This window comes from Xenia sp. Carnegie-2017, unplaced genomic scaffold (genome assembly GCF_021976095.1).
Source record: "Xenia sp. Carnegie-2017 unplaced genomic scaffold, XeniaSp_v1 HiC_scaffold_23, whole genome shotgun sequence".
In the NCBI taxonomy this organism is placed as follows: Eukaryota; Metazoa; Cnidaria; class Anthozoa; order Malacalcyonacea; family Xeniidae; genus Xenia; species Xenia sp. Carnegie-2017.
Window position 1 is genome coordinate 11,235,290 of NW_025813486.1, and position 21,503 is coordinate 11,256,792.

General features: G+C 34.3%; 1 protein-coding gene across 2 annotated transcripts; it reads right to left on the reverse strand.

Moving 5' to 3' along the window:
• Nucleotides 1-199: 199 nt before the first annotated feature.
• On the reverse strand, nt 200-19,842 carry LOC124448069. Of its 2 annotated transcripts, XM_046999080.1 has the most exons (5): nt 19,838-19,842; nt 6,684-6,688; nt 4,385-6,531; nt 3,271-3,316; nt 200-1,364 (listed from the first exon to the last, which is right to left on the reverse strand). In XM_046999080.1, coding segments are annotated over exons 1-5 (2,835 nt in total). In that variant the 5' UTR covers nt 19,840-19,842; the 3' UTR covers nt 200-729. The 2 variants fall into 2 exon arrangements, with proteins under 2 accessions (XP_046855036.1, XP_046855035.1); XM_046999079.1 differs by lacking the exon at nt 19,838-19,842 and having other exon boundaries at nt 4,385-6,803.
• Nucleotides 19,843-21,503: the final 1,661 nt, after the last annotated feature.

The window sequence follows — 21,503 nt, forward strand, 5'->3', positions numbered from 1 at the left end:
ACGATAGGAAAATGTTTCTATTTATAGCAAATGCTTTAATTAAGAAGCAAAATAGGTTTACTGCGTTTCCAGATTAGTGCAAAGAGAGTAGATCAGTGCTGTGCGTAAAGTTATGACACAATACCGTAGTGAGTTAATATTTGATCAGTGGCAAAGCTAGCGCAATGCAAAATAATCGGCAAAAGATACTATTCATGTCTTTGGAAAATTAATTCAATCTATAATTTTATAATAATGGAACACAAAAAATATATGCATTATAGGAGTAAAAATTGTAGTGACTGAGCTCCTGCATTTGATTTTAGTTAAATGACTTAATTAGTTGTAAGTATTCACGGTATAACTGAGTAATACTAAGTAATTACAAGTAGTGCCTTTCTTCCTCCTTCTTATGGGTTTATTATAATTAAAAACTTAGGGGTTTCAGGTTTGTTATCTTCGCAGTTACGTATGGTTTGTGTATTTACAAATTTTTTAATCGTAGCCCTCAAAACGTACAAAAGTAATAAGAAATTACGAAGACAAAATTAAAAAAAATACGAAAGTGCGGCATAAAAATCACCGGATTTTTGAAAGTCTAAATGTCCGGTACACTTTTTCGGATGTGATTCGCTCCTTTAACAAGTTCCGATTTATGGCTTTCAAACTGTATAAAAGAAGCCTATTTGATAATAACTGAAAATGAAATTTTTACTTTTTTTATAATATAGTGCACCTAAGTTTTAGAAGTTAGGTGTCTGTTGCATTGGCAGAAATTTCAACTCTTTTTCGATCACCACTTACGGCTTTTGTCTCTCTTACTTCGTTTAAAGAGTAGGAGACAATCATTTTAGAAATCCAGGCACCGTTATATATATACGTAATGGTTTTAGTTAGCACCTGTTTTGAACTAGCAGAGTTTTCAATATGTTGAATGTCAAAGGGGTTGTCTGGATTGATTTGAAACAAAAAATCTCTAACAATTTGCCCAGAGCAATCCTCTGCTTCATTGAAACCGACTTCATTTGTAGCAGATGTAGCATTTGCTGTTTGCTGTGATTGCTGTGATGCATGACATGTTTCTTTATGCACACTTGCTTCACAATATTCAGTGTTAGCTTCTGACTGCATGTGAAGTGGTTGTGGTGCATTATATGTTTTTCCATACACCGTTGCACGAAATACACGTGTTTCTGCTTCGCTACTTTGCACATTTTCATCTTCGTTATATCGATCTTCACTTACGTATGGGCCATCAGGAGAGTCAACGCTTTCCTGTCCACAATCTGGATACACATCAATTCCATTACTTATATTACCTGAGTTATCGTTTATTAGATTCTGTAAATTAACCGCCATTTTTGATGTATTGTCAGCATCAGTTTCTAGACGGATGTAAAAAACATGGAATGTTACACAATCTGACTTCTACTTGTGCAAAAAGATATTCGTACTGTTTTTGTATACGAGGAAATAAGGTAATCATTTTCAGCCAACAGAAAACAAACGTCGTAAGAACATTATTAAGAACTAAATAAAGTTTCCTTTCCCCTGACTGTGCTCGTGAGGCTAAATGTAGTCCGAGATGAAATGCTAGAAAATGATGCTAATAAGGGCATAAACAAAGTATGGATGCAATAAGCTTTCACATAAATATCTTATCTAAAGTAAATGGTTTGAACCCGGGAGTATCGTTACATGTTTGTAAATGATGATCGTCCAGGTTAATAAAGTCCTGAGAAGGACTGTTTTGGTAAAACATGACAATCAAAAACTACGAACAACAGTTTATCGCAAGCCAACACTTACTGACCGACTGCTAGACCAATCATCTTACAACCCTACATCACACAAAGCCACCACAATCAGAACATTAACAAGACGTGCACAAATCATATGTGATTCACCGGACGCTCTACAAAACGAAAACATCTATCTCAAACGTGTTTTTGACAAAAACAACTATAACTCTGACTTTATCAAACGCAACACTTACAAACCGAATGAACCCAATGAAACGAACAACTCAGTGACAACAGCAACGATACCTTATATCAAAGGTACGTCTGAGACTATCTCGCGTATATTACGACCATACAACATACGTGTCGCACATAAACCAATCACAACGTTACGACAAGTACTAACGAACATAAAGGACAAAGAACAACCCAACGAATTACAAGGTGCAGTTTACAGAATAAACTGCTGCAACTGCCACGCCTCCTATATCGGGGAAACTGGCAGGAACTTAAACATAAGACTTACTGAACACAAACGAGCTACTAAGAAACAAGACAAAACTAATCACATTGCCGAACATCACCGAATCCCAAAGCACAACATTGACTGGGACCCGGCATAATGCATTACTTACAGTACTGACCATAGACAACGGCTTATATTAGAAAGTTGGCATACCAACTTGGAACAAACCTCCCTGAACAGATCACAGCAATTACCGGCACCTTACAAACGACTTATTCACAATACAAACAAACGATCAACTTAAAACATTACACTTCACACTAATTCACAATGACAATACACAATTGACACCCACACATTACAACTAAAATCATCACACCTAAATCACACATCACTACTAAAAATAAAATATTTCACTTCACACTAATCCTCAATGACAATACACACATTTCCTGTACACACAATGCAATGACGTAAGAAGCAGATAACAAATACGGCTAACCTGACGTTTACTCCTCATTTGACTCTGAAGATGACTACCGCTAAGGTTATCGATACGTCAATCAACAACAACAAAAACAGTCCTTCTCAGGACTTTATTAACCTGGACGATCATCATTTACAAACATGTAATATCTTATCTATTAAAAAAGAGAACGTATTGGCATAACCTTTTAAATTTCAGAGGAGACGATGAATATTCAAAATTACATCTTGGAAAATTTCATATCTATTTAGAACACATAGTATTCTTTCATTTATTTTCATGGCCCTCAAGCCATGTCTCTGGTGAAAGAAAATATTAACGTTTTGTTTCACCTCAACACATACGCACATACTGGTTAGAAAAATGAAAAATATTTGTTGCAAGGCGTATTTTATTTTAAACAATCTAAAATCAGATAAACATACTCCAAATACTAATGAAAACTAAATCTCGGTATAGAAATACAAACTGAAACTTAATCTTACTCTATGAAATAAAACTTTAAAGAAACACTAGGTCGAAAAAAAGTGGTTCAATGCACCTGCTCTAATAAGCAGCAAAATAGTGCAACAAAGAAATAAAATTTACATGTATACCTATCGTCCTCCGCCTTACTTGCCTTGGAACACTAATGACGGTCTCCTGAAATATGAAAGAAAGAAGATTTAGATAGAAGAGAGGAAATACGACAACAACACTGAAATAATCTTATTTAAAAACGCTCAAACGTTGAAGTATGCTGCAGCAAACATGCTTTTGGGGAGCAAAGCTCATCGAAATCAGCTTTGCTCTCGCTCTGAAAATAAGAGATTTCTAATAAAACAATTGATATGCTCGGTGGAAAACAAAATCTCAACATAAATACGATCATTCATAAATCTGACTAGTGATGCAGAATTGCACAAGAAGTTTGAATACTGATACAAATTTTAAACAATTTTCTATAAGTAATATTACAATGAGATGATAGGAAAATGTTTCTATTTATAGCATGCTTTATTTAAGAAACAAAATAGGTTTACTGTGTTTCCAGATTAGTGCAAAGAGAGTAGATCAGTGCTGTGCATAAAGTTATGACACAATAACGGAGTGAGTTAATATTCGATCAGTGGCAAAGCTAGAACAAAGCAAAATAATCGGTAAAAGATACTATACATTTCTTTAGAAAATTTATTCAATCCAATATTTTACAATAATGGAACACAAAAAATATATGCATTATAGGAGTAAAAATTGGAGTGACTGAGCTCCTGCATTTGATATTAGTTAAATGACTTAATTAGTTGTGAGTATTCACAGTATAACTGAGTAATACTACGTAATTCTAACTAGTGCATTTCTTGCTGCTTCTTATGGGTTTATTATAATTAAAAACTTAGGGGTTCCAGGTTTCTTATGTTCGCAGTTACGTATGGTTTGTGTATTTACAAAGTTTTTAATCGTAGACCTCATAGCGTACAAAAGTAATAAGAAATTACAAGGACAAAATTCAAAAAAATACGAAAGTGCGGCACAAAAATCACCGGATTTTTGAAAGTCTAAATGTCCGGTACACTTTTTTGGAAGTGATTCGCTTCTTTAACAAGTTCAGATGTATGGCTTTCAAACTGTATAACAGAAGCCTATTTGATAATAAATGAACATGAAATTTTTTTTTTATGATATAGTGCACCTAAGTTTTAGAAGTTTAAGAGAGCTTTAAGTATCTACCTCACCCATCTCTTTGGTTTCTTCATGGTACTCATCCGTAACAGCCATGACTGCCTCAAACCAAAGGATGCCACTAATTGTAAAGGTACGATCAACTGCCTTTTTGTATCGGAAGATGTGTGGTTCGGACGGTGTTGACCATTTCTTCTTAAAACGATCGTACTTCATGACGTCACCCCAAACTGGACGCGAAACTTGAAGTTTCACTTTGATATCTGTTGCATTTTCAGAAATTTCTACTCTCTTTCGATCACCACATTCTTCAATTCTGTATTTTTTCCCGTTTAATGAATAGGATACGATCATTTTAGAGAACCAGGCACCGTTGGATTTGTATATAATGGTTTTACTGAGTACCTGCTTTAAGCTAGCCAATTTCTCAATATGTTGAACGTCAACGAGGCCGTCTGAATCTCTTTGAGACAAAACATCTCCAGCAATTTGTACAAAGCAATCCTCTGCTTCAGGGTTAGTTATTGCTGACTCTCTATATGCACTGGAATTTACATTGAAACCGACTTCATGTGTATCAAATGTATTTGCTGTTTCCTGTGGTGCATTATATGTTTGTCCATGTACACTTGCCCAAGATACATTGTTAGCTTCTGACTGCATGTGAAGTGGTTGTGATGCATATGTTTGTTCATGTACACTTGCAAAATATACATTGCTAGATTCTGACTGCATGTGAAGTGGTTGTGATGCATATGTTTGTTCATGTACACTTGCACAATATACATTGTTAGCTTCTGACTGCATGCAACGTTGTTGTGATGCATATGTTTGTCCATACACCGTTGCACGAAATACACGTGTATCTGCTTCTCTACTTTGCACATTTTCATCTTCGTTATATCGATCTTTACTTACGTATGAGCCATCAGGACAGTCAACGCTTTCCTGTCCACAATCTGGATACACATCAATTCCGTTACTTATATTACCTGAGTTATCGTTTATTACACTCTGTAACATATCACCTAGATCTCCAGGAACTAATTTGAATACTTCTTTCATTTGATTTAACAATGAATACCCTTGTGTTGCACCAACTGCTTGTATTATACTTGTCTTTACAGTATTTAGAAAAATATTTTGAGCTCCCTCTTCTAAGTGCGTCGTCAATCTTCGATTTTCAACTGAGGAATCTAGTCGTTCATCAGCAAACTTGTATGGCACATTAGCAGTAGATTTTGTCCCTTCTATAGTAGCTTTTTTTGCAACCCCACGTACTACGTCATAGACATTCTTTCCTGGTGCTTGCGCTGAAAATTGCTCAACAGCATCCCCTTCTAATGTGGGTTCTGCAGCTACTGATCCACTGTCGACCAGTGCTTCGGTGACTGCTCCTCCTGCAATTCCTGCTGTTGCACCTATCAAAGCACCACAAAGGGTATGAAGTAAAAACTGCTTTAAAGAAATGTCCTTTTCATCAACTATTTTCTTTGCTAAATCAGAGCTCAAAGAAAACATTGCTCCACCAATAGCACCATTCGCTGCTCCCATGGAAACATATTGACCAATAGAAACGGCTGCTGATGGTAATGCAGCACTTCCAATGCCGACCATAGCTGCAGTGATGCCACCTGAAGCACCTCCAGCTATTGCGCCAGCAACACTACCAATCAATGCTTTTTTTGCCCAGTTCTTTACGTCTATTCCGTGAACAACAGATTTTTTACTTACTGTTTCCCCTAAAGATTGCAAACCTGCACCTGTTAACGCTCCTCCAGCTATGGCTCCTAATATTACAAAAACTGGAGCTGCTAAACCAGCTGTACAAACAGTAGCTGCAATACCACCAACAGCCAGTAGAGAAGACAAGCCAAGAAAAGCAAGTCGTTTGAGAAAAGCTTTCCATTGTTCTTCAGTAGCCATTTCAGGAGCAAAGATTGTTTTCCATCGTCTGATAGAAAACCATCCCTGATTAAAGTCGATTTGGTTGTGATATTGAGCTCGCATTTCATCATTTTGCAAAATATTTCTTGCCTGAACTAACTGGTCGGCTATTTCCTTGTCACCATTAGGTTTGTCCGGATGCCAGATTAGAATCATTTTTAGAAATCCTTTTTGAATAGCTTTTTTTCGCTGATCTTCATCCATCTTACGAACTTCTCTCATGTCTAATCCTAATTGCTCATACAAGTCTCCAGATGGCAAATCATTTTCTCTTTTCATTCGGCAAACGATTCTTTTCTTTTCTTTTTCATTTACGGCAATTTGCTAGCATTTTAATGAATTTTTATCATCACTAACTGTGATCACTCTGATGCCATTGCATTCTTCGGGTCCTAGATACTTTTCCTTCGTTTTATTTTCCTTATTTTCAATAATCTCAAACTTGAATGGTTTTTTGTTATAATAGTGATAGTTTTGCTCTGGTTCGAGTATTTTTGAAACAGATGAAAATTTGCATACTGGAGAATACCCTTCATAAATGAAAACGGTAACTGTCTTTTTAGAATTGTTATGAACATGTAGGCAATTGTATTCATCGTTTGTAGCTGACATCCTTTGTTTTGTTTTGATTTTTTGTGGCACTGTTATTTTTATATCGAAAGATCTCTGAGTTATGTTTGATCACATCCTAAAGTAAAATACAGCGCTTATTAATTTGTATTTCAACCCAAAACAAATTGCCTCGGTTGGATAGCTTTAAGATATCAACATTTGGTTTAGAATCGACATTCTTTTAGTATATTTTAGTTATTTTAGTCACGGTCCTTTGCTCTCACCTTGACGCGACCAGATTTCCTTATAACCCTTTAAGCATTAATCTAATAAAATGCAATTTGGTCATGCAGCTTAAGTACGTGTATGGACAAAAAATAAACGCTATGACAGTGAATATTTGTTATGAATTCTTCAAAACAATTACAGAACGTAATAAGTAGCTAGCAAAACAAGAGGAAAGACATTGTGAGAATTTGTTTAGACTTTATTTAGTATATCAAAGGCTTTGTGCTTGCTGTTTGAGAATATAAATTAAAAATTTGCAGCTAAAGTGGAGGATACATGTAGTTAAAAGCAAGATCATGATACAAGCCCGAAAGTACTTAAGAATACAAACATTCATTTTGGGCGACATTCAAATGTGCTAGTGAAAATTTCTCTATAGAGCTGGGTATTTTGATAATGAAATTTCAAAGACAGAGCATATTTAAGATAACAGCCATTTCTAATAAACTGCAAATTTCTTTTCATTTTGTAAATTGTTGTAAAAAATAATTTATTGTCAGTTGTTATTTAATAGTTTATAGGTGTACTAGACAAATTTTTGATAATAATTCGAATTTCAAAAACAATCTTCGTATTAAGACGCGGTCAGTTGCGTACCGCTAAGCCATGCTGACTGAAATGCGGATGGTAATGATGTTAAGGATGTTCTGGAACTCAGAAATAATGGAACGACTGTGGTACATATATCATCTTCGTAAATTACTAGCAAACTAGCAAAACAACTAGCAAAAATCGTGATTTATGTGTAGTGTGGGTAGATCGCATATTTTTGGGCGTAAATACGACCGAGTTTTATTGTGCGATTTCGAATTTGTATTGTCAGCCGTTTATTCAAGTAGCTACTAGCTCCAAAAAACTAAATTAAAACTAGCTACGGATACAGATTCATTATGGGAGCATAAATTAAAGTTTGATAATCAAGATTTGGAATAAATGTTGCAATAACATGCGGATGTTGTCGCTTAAATACCTTTTAACAAAAATGTATAACTCAAATGTATTTTATTTGTATTGCAATAAACATTAACTACAAGGCATGACGAATACAGAGAAATCAACTTTTGGATTGAATATTATTTTGTGCTGTTTATATATTTTATGCATCCATTGCAAATATTATTTAGCCTAATTGATGATAAAGGGGAATATCCTGGGCTGACCTTATTTGAAATAGTTGATGCAAACATAACTTCATCAAAGAATTTTTTATTTTGAATTTTTTCAATGTTTGATGCGGTAGGAAGCATATGTAGAAAATTTTAATTATTTGTTAAAGTGGAAGTGAAAGTGAAACTGTGAAATCCACAGTTAACGATAACATGAATTGAAAATTAGACTATGATAAGACCTCGTCTGAGAAGCCCGTTCATAAACACCATCGGTATATTTTCATAGTTTACTTTACCTTTCTTATTAAAGATGCAACTTTGATGATTAAATCCTGCAGGAATAATTCTATAGCATAAACTAACGACGATAACTTACATGTTTGTAAATGATGATCGTCCAGGTTAATAAAGTCCTGAGAAGGACTGTTTTTGTTGTTGTTGACTGACGTTTCGAGAACCTTAGCGGCAGTCATCCTCAGAGTCAAGTGAGAAGTAAACGTCAGGTTTGCCGTATTTGTTAGCAGGTTCAGCTAATTTAACGTCCTCACTTGACTCTAAAGATGACTATCATTAAGGCTGTCGAATAGTCAGTAAACATCAACACCAGCCATCTTTCTTAGGACTCCACTAACCTGAACGAACTACATTCACAAATATGTAAGGATACTCCTGGCTTCAAAGCATTCACTTTATGACAATTAATTTGACGTTTAATTCTTATAAAATAAAGTGATTACAAAAATAAGCGGCAGAACTTATACATAGTTGAACTTGACATAGCTTTTTCAATACTTGATAAAATCGTTTTAAATCGACAAAGAAAAGAATGAGAAATTACTTTTATATGGTTGCATCATATAATAGATTCAAAGAAAGTCTTTTTATACTAACCACTGAATTGTGCATCAAAAGCTTCACCAATAGCACCTCATTGATTTACAAAATTGCTTCTTAAACTAAAGTTGCTACAAGGTTAATATTCAATTTATTACTATTTACGCCAGTATCTCAAAATTTTTACAATGATTTTACGTAAAAACGTTACATATGTAACACTAAACTATTTTACATGCGTCACCAACCATCACACCCTTTTCCTTATGTCAAATTCAAAGTAAAGACGAAGTAATGAGTTTAAAAAATTATTGCAGTCACACGGAAGTAAAATACATATAGCGCATGTTACACAGTTATAGAGTACACGATTTAACCAATTCTAAAAATTTCCTAGACATAACGTAATAACCATCGGGCTATCAATTTGAAAAACATAATATCATGATTTCGTTACTAAATTACTTTCTTTTAATAGTTCGGAAAAAATAATTGAAAGGAACAATTTACCTTTTCTTAGAATTTGTATCTCTTCAATACATCATTTTATGTTTAAGTTTGTCGTTGGTATCATAAAGATTAATAATTATATAACTGTAAAGGAGCGACGCAAATGCTTTTTGTTGATGATTATAAAATCATTTAGAAAGTTGATTATAGTTTTGCTTGTTATTCATTTCAAGCAAAATGATTGGTTGCGTAGGTTGAAGCAGTCATTGTCAACCATATAATGCTATGCAATCACCCTAGCAACATAAATCACTCCCTCAAGATCTCTTGTGATGTTTGAAAGGCTTTACATCTTTCCATTTTGTTTCAACAAACATTTCAGGTTTAGCTTTCACGATTTATAGCAATATAACGGGCATAAGAAATTTTGCAAATATTATACTAGCAAATCAAGTCTATGTGAACTTATGCATGTATGTAAAGAATTTAGTTATGCACCGAGATTTATTGTGCGATTTCGAATTGGTATTTGTTCGGTATTTGTAAGGAATTTAGTTATGCAACTTTATTTGCAATAATTTCGTGTTTTCATGTCACGTTTTCCAGCAGATTTAACTATAAAGACTTGACTGCCTGAAAATTTCGACGATTGTCAGATATATTTTTCTGTAAAATTCAAGCAGCAATAACTCAATGCAAAAGATATGTTTCAATTTGTATTAATATTTTAGCTTTACAGTAAATTCTGATAATCAATGCATATTTGAGCATATAAATACAGCATATTGCCTATTGCGTTTATCTAGCTATGCTGTAGCATGCAGGGACACAATTATTGGAAGGGTTGCTAATCTTTGTATTTGCACAATTATATTTTATTGAAATCACTTGTGATTGGGGATTTTAAAGGGGAACTCCACCCTCACATAATGTTGGTCTTAAAACTTTGTCAGTCCCGTGAAAATAAATCTGCGGCAATTTTTTTGTTTGTTTGATTCAATAGTTTCACAAAAAATGAGTTGAAATGCTGCAGCTAGGACATCCTGTGCGTGGGAGCAGAAACATGTCAGCGGCTTGTATTTGACGTCATATCTTCAATTGCTGCTCAAAGCTCTATGTAAAGTCTTGCACAGCCATAACAAACTTGCGTCAAAATGCGTCTCCTAATTACAAAATGTTTCTTTTCGAAACTTCAGAATTTTTTATTCATAGGTATATACACAAGCAACTTTTATAGCTTACATGCAAGTATTGAGCTGGTTATTTGTATTCTGTTTTAATAAAACGGTTTCACATCGATAAAGGCCATTGTCGCACAGTTTCCGCACTACATATAGAATTTAAATATCGATTAATATTATTTTTTAAAAAATACGAAGACTTATTTGTCTGGAAAATGTGCTGTAATGCCGTTTGCTTCGTTTGCTTGTCCTCCGAATTCAACCTTAACAACAGTTTCTACTGATGTGAAACCAGTCTATTGCCATGAATAACATTGAATAATAATAAAACATGGTTGTGTAATTTAGATTCATTATGGTTAGAAAATAATCCTACATAAAACCATTGTAAAATTAGCCTTTCGTGTATAAAATTTAGGTGTAGTTTCCTTGACGTAAAGTATGAACTTATAGTTTCCTTATTATTTGTACATAATTTCCCTTTTTTAAGTCACATTTGGTACAAAAATTGCCAGTGCAATGAAAAACAAACACCCTCATATTGATCACCAATATGATGTGTGGAATTTGTCTAAATCTGTCACAAAAAAAACTAACAAAAGCTAACATTAAGGGAAATGATGACTTGACCATTGGATTAAGTCCATTTCTAATCATCTTTGGTGGTGCTCTGCAAGTTGTAACAAGAATGCAGAAGAATTGGTGGAAAAATGGAAGTCTATCCTTAACCAATAACAAGCCTTTCTGGAGAGGGAACACATATTGTCATCAATGTTGCTACCAACAATTAACAGAAAGACAAACAAGCGGAAGTGGTTATCTCCTACTTCACAAGCATATATTGCTGCAGAGAAGGTGATTTGTGACAAGAGGCTTCTAAAAGACTTGCGGAATCTATCTGAGTTTTGTCACACAGGAGAGTTGGAGGTTTACCATTCCCTTTTACTGAAATACTGCCCAAAGCGAGAGCATTTTTCATATCCTGGAATGGTAGTCCGCACTCAGTTAGCAGCATTTGATCACAACAACAATATTAACCGTGGTAAAGCAATCATTAAGTCAGGGACAAACAAAGGGCAAGACCATTACAAAATGATTTTTTCTAAAACAAAGAAGCAATAGGTTGTAAAAGCAATGAAAGAAAAGAAAGAATACCAGTACATTGATATACTACTTGCCGAGGTTGTGAATGCATGCAAAACTGAGGAGATTGAACTTGTACATCATGGCGAGAATCTTCCAAAGAACATTTCTAAATCATGTCCACCCAGGAAAGAAGTACTTGTAAAGGAACATCAGTCAGTGGTGAAGTTAGCTATGGCAATAGGTTTTGCCATTCCCATATAATATGATGATGCATCAGTGAAGACAACTTTTGTACATTCATTCTTAAATATTAACAAAGCAAAACCAGCATAGTGGAAGCCTTCAAATTGAAATTCCTCTGCAGGCCCAGGTGGAGGAAATGTTTCTCTAATGCGAGTAACTGCACATGATGGCAAGACAACTCTTACTTCTCTACCCAAGATACCCCAGCACCATCTTGTCAACTGTCTATATGCAATATGGCGGTACAGTTTGTCTTCGGGCCCATCATATGCTACGTCATATTGCTGCTTGTACTGGTACCAAGCTGTTTGTAAAACCCACATGTTAAGACAAACAGGCTCAAAACCGGGATGTTGTGTAATGCACAAAGGGACTTCGGTGGTCTCATTCCTTTCTACTGCCTCTACATTTTTGTCACAAATATTGGAAATCTCTTTGCAGCATAAACATTCCTCGTTATTGTCCATTATTTGGCAGTTACAACATTGACACCTGAATATGTTAAAAGAAAGGATCTTGAAAAGTAAATGTCAAAATTTCAATAAAAATTGTATCTTACAATAAAAACTTTAAAATCCGAAGTATAATGTGTGTGTAGACGTGGTCAACTTCAAAAACGGCAAACGTTCTTTCGAGATCGAAACAATGGTCTAGAATAATATAACATTTTATTACTCACCATTCAAGATTGTCGCGCCGAGATTCATCCTAAATATACACAAATTCCTGTTCTTCGTTGTCCTCAAACTGGTGAGCTTCTTCGTGTTCATCAGCCGGCCATTCGGGCTCAAACTGATATGGCCGAATATTGTTTGCTTGATTGTCTTCCATTTCACTATCGATTGGGGAATTAGGCCGAGGCTCTTGCAAAAAAGCCATTATAAGCGATTGTTTTGTTTTTTGTGCTAGGCTGTGCGTTATTATTTTACTTTGTTGTGAACACAACTCCAAATCGGTTTGACGATATGACGTCAAAATAATTTCCGCTGACGCTTTCTGTGCCCACGCTGCTTAACCTCAAAACGGCTCAAATAGCGCACTTGAAGACGCGATTTTGTCAAAAATAAAATAGCTGATGTAAAAATTTCAAAATATAGTAACCTTTGCATAAAAATGGAACTTTTAAGACCAACATTATGTGAGGGTGGAGTTCCCCTTTAACATATCTATATGAGTAACTCCCCAATCATCAATCTTTCGACGTTCCTTTGAATTAAAGAAGAAATTTATGTAAAATTTGGTAATTTTCCACTAATACTTAACAACAGTTATTTGTATGACACACTGTAGCTCTACATACATCGACCGACTGCGTGCATTTCAAATTAAACACCTTTTTGAATGCACAGCTTTTAAAATTATTACTCTCTGAAACAAAGATCTTTATTTGTTATAATTGTTTGTCGTCTAAGACTATTAAATCACGTATCGGTACTTTATCAGCAGAACATTACATCAAACGTTACTATTGTATGAGCGAAATATATTGCACAAATAAACATATAAAGGATTTCAATGCAGTGTCATTTGACGATAAGTTTATAGGATTTTTTTCATACCCAGCATACCATGTACTCATCATGGGACACGGCTATAGACCAGCTGTTAAACCTCTTCAAGGCTAATATCCGTAATGTGATTAAAGATATTGTGTGTCCTAGCAAGATTTCTACTTTACCGACGAACTTATGTGTTCGATTTAAGTTGCTCTTAAAAACGTTATAACGATTAATATCGGATATAAATTTGCACACTTGGTATTGGTAAATTGGTATCAAAGAACAATAATCGATACTGCTTATGTCAGTTCTTTTTCTCTTTAGATTCAATACAAAAAGATAATTTCCTACACTGACTTATGTCCAAGTCATTTAAAACAACAAAAATTTCTCAAATAATGCTCACACTAGAATCACAGTAATATAATACACATTCTTGGCTTTACTTTGGCGATCAACTTTTGTAAACATTTATTTCTAACAATCTTCGAACGAGGAAAAAGAAACACGCTCTAATTTTTATAATTGCAAACTTGTTTCCAGTTCAAATATCTTGGCAAGTGATGTATCACGACATACAAAGGTAATTTTTTCCACCAAAATATTTAGGTAAAAAATAGCATAAATCCAGTAGTCCAGCGATAGTTTAATCCAGTCATTTCCTGATATATAATGAAAGTTCCATTTGTATATAATTTTCAATGTTTGAGGATTTACTTGCGTCGGCAAGACATTCCTTTATGTCATTTTATGTATAAGATAGATAGTACACACGATGACGTAGAAAACATTTAAAAATTGTCGGTACGTACCGAGAACTCGAGAATATTCCTTAACCGCTTGAATGTATGGTTGCTGTTTGTCGTTATTTAAAATTTTGTAATAAAGAACAGCGTTAAATTATAAAAAATATTGGCAAATGCTATATTGTTCGTTGAAAACGTACATATCAAACAACTTTTTCCCACAAGAATATAAAAATGCAAAGAAATGGACACATTGAAGACCCTATTGGTTTTTCAGGTACAAATACATTTTTTAACTCACAAAATATTATTAAATAGACAACCCAGAGATCGCTGTATTATAAAGAGCTATATGCGTTGTAGACAAAAGGTAACGCTATTCTCACCAGGAAACAGCAACACACAAACAATCCACTTTCTGTTGCACATTCTATGTAAACTGAAAGCAACATCAATGGTACGTAGTTTTCCAATGTACATGTTACGTATATACAGGTTTTGGTTTGAATTGAAGTCAATCGGACTAAGAAATTAACGATCAGTCACGGTTGCGATCAAGGAAATTTCAATAAAAATTGAAATTGACTGAACTGCGCATTCTTCCTCTAGAGGAAAAACATTTTGAAACATCATCTTTCCCCATCCTGAGGAAAGAATTATAAATTACCAACTTCAATCATTGTCGTCCTTAAGTGTTGTTTGCCACAATAGTGTCAGTTTCTACAGGTTGATGGATCTAAATTTTGCCAAAAAACACATCTTATTTTGAAGAATTTCCTTTGATTGACTGAAATTCTAAACTAAATCACTATTTTGCATTTGAGTTTATTATAATGGAAACTGAAGTTCACTGTAAAGTATATTTCTCATTCTTAATAGCAGTTGGACAGTAAATAAACACAGCTTTCTGCCCCTCACCTAAATTATATCATCCTAATCTACAACTGGAATAGCACATAAAAAAATACCACTTGCAGAAAAATTATCCACTAACCACACTCCTTAAGACAGCATTCACTCCCTGCCAATCACAGTTCTGTGTACATTAAAACATACAGAACTTTGCTTCTCATCAATACCACACATACAATTTTTATCCATAGACCTACATGTTTTTCATGCATGTGATAATCCTTATCTTTAGCCACTTAAGCATGAATCAATTACAGCTGTAATGACGGTTTCTAAAGATTCTGCAACATTAATGGACATAGATGAAGATGAATCTTATAGAAACTCTCACCGCTAAAGAAAGATTAATCCATTGCATTGCTTTTCTGATTTTGTCATTTCAACAATTCCTATCCTCAAGATTCCAATGTGTGAATTCATAAAACCTTTATAGCTTGAAAAATCTATCCAAAATTAAGTTTTACATAAGTTTCAGTATTAGCAAAAAAGTAATTAAATTATATGTTACACCAAACAAACATTGTGTGAAACTTTTTTTAAAAATATAATTTTAACAATGAAACGTTTTGACAAAATATAATGTTCATTAGAATCAAAGGCTCACTTGGTCATCAGTGACTGGTTTGCGATTTTCCCTGAGAAGATAGCCTGAAATAAAAAATTTACACAGATTCATGTCATTCCTGTGAAACAAAAAGGATTACAGTTCTTGAAAAGGTTACAAAAAAACTGAGTAAGAGTCATTGATAAGAGTCATAGGCACAAAAGGATTGATAATTGAGCGAAGGAGGGGGCCAATATTTATATATACATGTTTTATCCCTTTGAAGACAATGTCAAAAGAACTTAATACTTCATATCAGGAATACGTACATCATAAATATTTCTCCCCCTCAATTATCAATCTTCCTGTGCCTTGGTAAGAGTTCATACCTGGGTTACTAAGTGTATTAAGCTCATGGACATCAATCCAATGCTAATTGAGGGAACAATATCTATATATTCTGCTAAGCCAGGCTGATTTCTTTAGAAACTAAAATTGTGCTGAACACCTTTGTTGTACTGCCACATTTGTCACATCAAAAAAATATAAAGAAGAAGAGCACTTATGTACATAGCCTGACCAAACTTACAAGATAGCTAGCCCAGTGACCTTAAAATCACTTGGGATGGCTTCTACCTGTAACTATGCTGTGCCTTAAGGTTGGGAGCCAGAAAGACTAGATACATGTCACTTGATGAGTAACATAAAGATCATCAAGGTTTATGTGCAGCTGTTACAAACGGTACATTGAGTGAAGTTATTTTTTTCACATACACAACAAAGCCAATAATAATGAGGTACTACGCTGTTAATATAGTACGAAAATTAATCAAATTAATCAAGTCAAAAGGGTTGAAAATATTTTGTCTAAAGCGCATTTTTTTTCACCTCCGTGTAAGATGAGACAAAAAAACTAATCTATAACAAAGGTGCTTAAAAATTTTTTAATTTATTCAGTATTCGTTGAAACATATTTACATGTGATAACCCAGAATTTCAAACAGTTGCCTAAATGGTTTGTATGGCCGTGCATTAAAACGTTTGCCTCTGTTCAACCAGCGTTATTTGTAAATTGCCCTCTCAAATACAATCTTCACTTTTTCATAATGTCCAAATTCCATAGACATTGACAATACAAAGTACACATTAGGGAGGCTGGTAGTTTGAGAAATTTTTAACCATTTACAGCGACTGCAAAGCATTTTTAGGATTGCCGGTAGGGTATACGTGAGCGCTGACGCCTGATAAAGCAGTGAATGACTAGGGGTGCGTACCCCAACGCTTCTACAATAATTGTCAAGATGTCAATAACGCTAATAACGTTCCAGAAATCGAAGAAGCAACCACAGCTGATATCTCTTTGCTGTACTTCTAAAGCAAGTGTGATTAGGCCACAAAACATTAATCTGGTTTCTTAATAATTGAAAATTATTAAAGAGCTCCTCCTAGAACTCCATCAATAAACATTATCGATATTTTTTATAGTTTTCATCATTTTTCTTATCAAAGATACAACTTCCACGTTTAGATCTATCAAGAATAATTCTATAGCAGAAACTAACGACGACTTTGACGTCTAATTCATAGAAAATAACGTGATCACAACAATAAAGGATGAAACCACACATATAGATAAATTTGACGAGGTTTTTATAATACATCATAAAACCCTTTTAAAACGACAAAGAAAAGTATGACAAATACTTTTTATAGTTGCTTCAAATAACAGCTTCAAAGAAAGTCAATGTCTATCACTGATCTGTTCATGAAAAGCTTCACGAATGCCATCTAATTCAAATTATAAAATTACTTCAAAAACTAAGTTTGCAACAGGGTTAATATTCAATTTTTTACTTTACGCCAATATCCCAAAATCCTTAAAATTATTTTACGAACAAGCTTTATATATGCAACACTAAATTATTTAACATGCATCACCAATCATCACATCCTTCTCTAAATGTCAAATATAACGCAGACGAAGTTAGTTTACAAAATATTGCAGACACACGGAGGTAAAATACATATGTATGTAATACAGAAAGCTGATAGAGAACACGATTTAACCATTTCTACAAATTTCCTGGAAATAATGTAATAACAATCGGGCTATCAACTTAAAACCATATTATATGATTTCGTCGCTAAATTATTTTTCTTTGATAGTTCGGGAAAAAATGTTAGTGGTTGTAGAATCATATAGACAGTTGATTATAATTACTTGATGTTAGATTCAAGCAAATTGATTGGTTGTGATAGTTGAACAATTAAGTCATGTCAACCAGAGTTCTTTGCAATCCTGGTAGCAACATAAATCACTCCCTCAACATCTCTTTTGATGCTTGAAATGCTTTACATCTTTTCTTTTTGTTTCAAAAAATATGTCAGGTTTATCTTTCTCGAGTGATAGCAATATAACGTCATATTGCAGGTAGCAGCAATAACTAAACGTGAAAGATATGTTTCCATTTATTATAATACTTTCGTTTTAAGTAAAATCTCATTATCAATGCATATTTGAACATATAAATACAGCATCTTACCTATTAGTTTTTATTGAAATCAATGGTGATTAGGAATTAACATATGAATGCAAGCCCCTATCATCAATCTTCCGACATCCCTGCAAATTAAAGGAAGAATTTACGTAAAACTGTGGTAATTTTCTTTTGATACTTTACAACAGTTATTTGGATGACATGACTGACTGAAAACAACTTCTTAAATGCAAAGTTTTTAAAATGTATCCTCTATCCAAAACAAAGATCTTTGTTTGATACAATTGCTTTTAGTCAAACAACTTAATCATGTTCGGAATTGCATCAGAAATATATTATATCAAACGTTACTAGTATATTGCACGAATAAACAAATCCAGGAATTCGTTGCAGTGTCATTTGACGATGAGTTTATTGCATTTTGTGCATACCCAACGTACCCACGTGCCTACAATGCGAAGCGACCCTGAACCAGCTGTTAAACCTTTTCACTACTAATTTCCGAAATATATTTCAGATATTTTTGCAGGCAAAATAATCCTCATCACTCATGTGTTCAATTTACGTCGTTCCTAGAAACGTTAAAACGATTACTGTGGGATATAAATTTGCAAACTTGGTATTGGTAAATTTGTATCAAAGAATAATAATCGTTACTGCTTATGTCAGTTCTTTTCCTCTTTGCTTGGATAAAGACGATAATTTCCTACATTGTCTTTAATCCCATTCATTTTAAATGAACTTACTCACACTAGGTAGAGTAATAAAATACACATTCTTGGCCCTACTTTCGCGATTATCATTTGTAAACATTTATTTCTAACCATCTTCGAACGAGGGCTAAGAAACACGCTCTAATTCTGATAAATGCAAACTTGTTTCCAGCTTAAATATCTTGGCAAGTGATGTAGCATGACATACGAAGAGAATTTTAGCCCTAACACTAACCAATGGATTTCAAAAGAGCTTAACACTTCTTATCATGAATATACGAATATTCCTCCTCCCAGTTATTGATCTTCCTAGGCTCTTGGTAAGAATACCTAACTTGTTAACTTAGTAAGTGTACTAAATTAAAGGTTACAACATTAGTTGAGGAAAACCATATATTCTGCTATGAAGGGCTGATTTCTCTAGAAAGTGAAATAGTTTTTAAAAAAAATTACCTAGGAATAGCAGAATATAAGAATATGGTCCCCCTTGTTAAAATGGGATTGATTCCAGTGACTAAGTTCATCAACTGCATACATGTAAAAGTAGCATGGTGACCAAATCTACAAAGTTGACTACCTGAAGAAGACCTGGTGGATACTAAGTAAACAATTTTGACTATATTAGGCGCATGATTAACCTCTGAAATTTTGAAAACCAAAGCAAAACTAATTTGCAATGTCCAATGATATCATGATTTTATATATCTGCAACTGCAAGCAATGTAAGAAAGCTTAATTTACAAACTTATAACTCTTTAAAGTTGGGTTGAGTTTTTGAAGACCCATATCAAAGTCATCTGCTAACTTTTTAAAAAATGCTCTTAACTGCTTGTACTTCCTCATGCAAACCCAAGCATGTGCTAGAGAGCCATGTTCTCAAATAAGGGCTTCTTTGATACATACGTAAAAAATGAAGCTCTTCACTGGTGATTATTTGTAAGCATTTAATGTCATTGATATGCTATTGAGTCAACATATGTACAAAAGGTCACCTCCTGTGATTTTTTGACAAGTGCTGAACACTTTTGTCATATTGCCACATTTGTTCTTTATGAAAAAACTTTGAAGAGCAGCATTAACATAGCATGACCAAACTTATAGGCTGCCTAACTTGGTGACCTCAAAATCACTTGAGATGGCCTCTTCCTACAGATATGCTGTCCTCAACATTGGGAGCAACAGAGACTAGCTACACAGGCCATTTGATGAGTACCATACATAAAGATAATCAATGTTTATATGTTTATATGGTACTATGCAGCTGTTCCAAAAGGTACAATGAGTGAAGTTATTTTTTTCACATACACAACAAAGCCAATAATAAAAAGATGCTAAGCATGTTAATATAGTACCAAAGCAAATAATAAAGGTACTAAGTATGTTAATACAGTTTAAACCACATTATCTTACCACTGTATCCATCTGGTATAGCAACTTTCTCACCCATTAACATTCGGCCACGAAATGAAACTTTAAGTAAAAATCAAAGCAAGTTAAGCTGGAATGGTTAGGCTAAGCAACACTACACACAGACACATATTACAGGGAGGTAAATCCAGGAGAGTGGATCAAGCAGATTTTAAGTGAACAGCTTTTTAGAAAAAACATATTCACTGAATGGGCAGAGTGTTTTCAGGATAGTCGATATTTAGAAAATTCAAATACAACCTACATACTTCATCCTAGCTCCTACTTCGTACCAAAAGTTACACAATTGTTAGGTACAAAATACTTAATCCTAACACAGTTTTATATACATGAAAACATGTGACTTGGACAAGATTTGAACTCGCACCTTCGGATATTAGTCTGACGCTCTACATGTTGAGCTACCATGCCCACAGGGATTTGAGACAAGTCAAATTTCATTTAAACTGCATATGGATAAGAGATTCTCGTAACAATAGCAGTTTTCTTGGATGGCACCATGTTTAGACTGATAATGGCCTTGGAATCACTGTGGGCTTGATAGCTCAACAGGTAGAGAAGCCGACAAGTATCTTGAAGGGGCAAGTTCGAATCTCGTCCAGTCACATGTGCATATAAAACCGTGTTAGGATCAGCATTATGTATATTCTTTAATGATGGCTTTGGTAGTTAAAAATAATTAAACAAAAGACATTAAAATTTCAAATTAACTATGTGGTTACATTTAGCATACGTATGTATGATATGTATGGATCATTACAGAAACATTGACTAGGGAAGGGAAGTATGAACATGCAATTTTACTACTAAAGAAGGGGAACTGAACTATGGATGATTTTGTTGGGGGGGAGGCTCTAGTTTTTTGTAAGACGTCGTTTGGTCTAGCCAGTCTAGTTTGGATGTAGATTTTGGTGGCTCTCTTTGTGGGTCTAGCTGTACCTTCAAATGTCAGAGTTTAGGTGGGTTTGTGTAAAATCCTGAGAAATGTGTAGTTTGACAGTTTGTTAGCTCAATTAGTTGGTATCAGGGAAATTTGCACTCCCCTGCCCAACCTTCAAATCAAGGCTAGTCTAGTGGGGAGGGGTTGGGTGGTGCGAAGTTATTTCACTCAGACTACCCACGCGCTCAAGAAAGTCA

Bases quoted from the DNA above. Each gene is read 5' to 3' on its own strand.
- LOC124448069 (XM_046999079.1), bottom strand. From the start codon at position 6,562: ATGAAAAGAGAAAATGATTTGCCATCTGGAGACTTGTATGAGCAATTA. The intron at 3,317-4,384 runs GTAGATACTTAA...TTCATATTTCAG, and splicing joins AAACCAAAGAGATGGGTGAG to GAGACCGTCATTAGTGTTCC. The intron at 1,365-3,270 runs GTATACATGTAA...ACATCCGTCTAG, and splicing joins AGTAAGGCGGAGGACGATAG to AAACTGATGCTGACAATACA.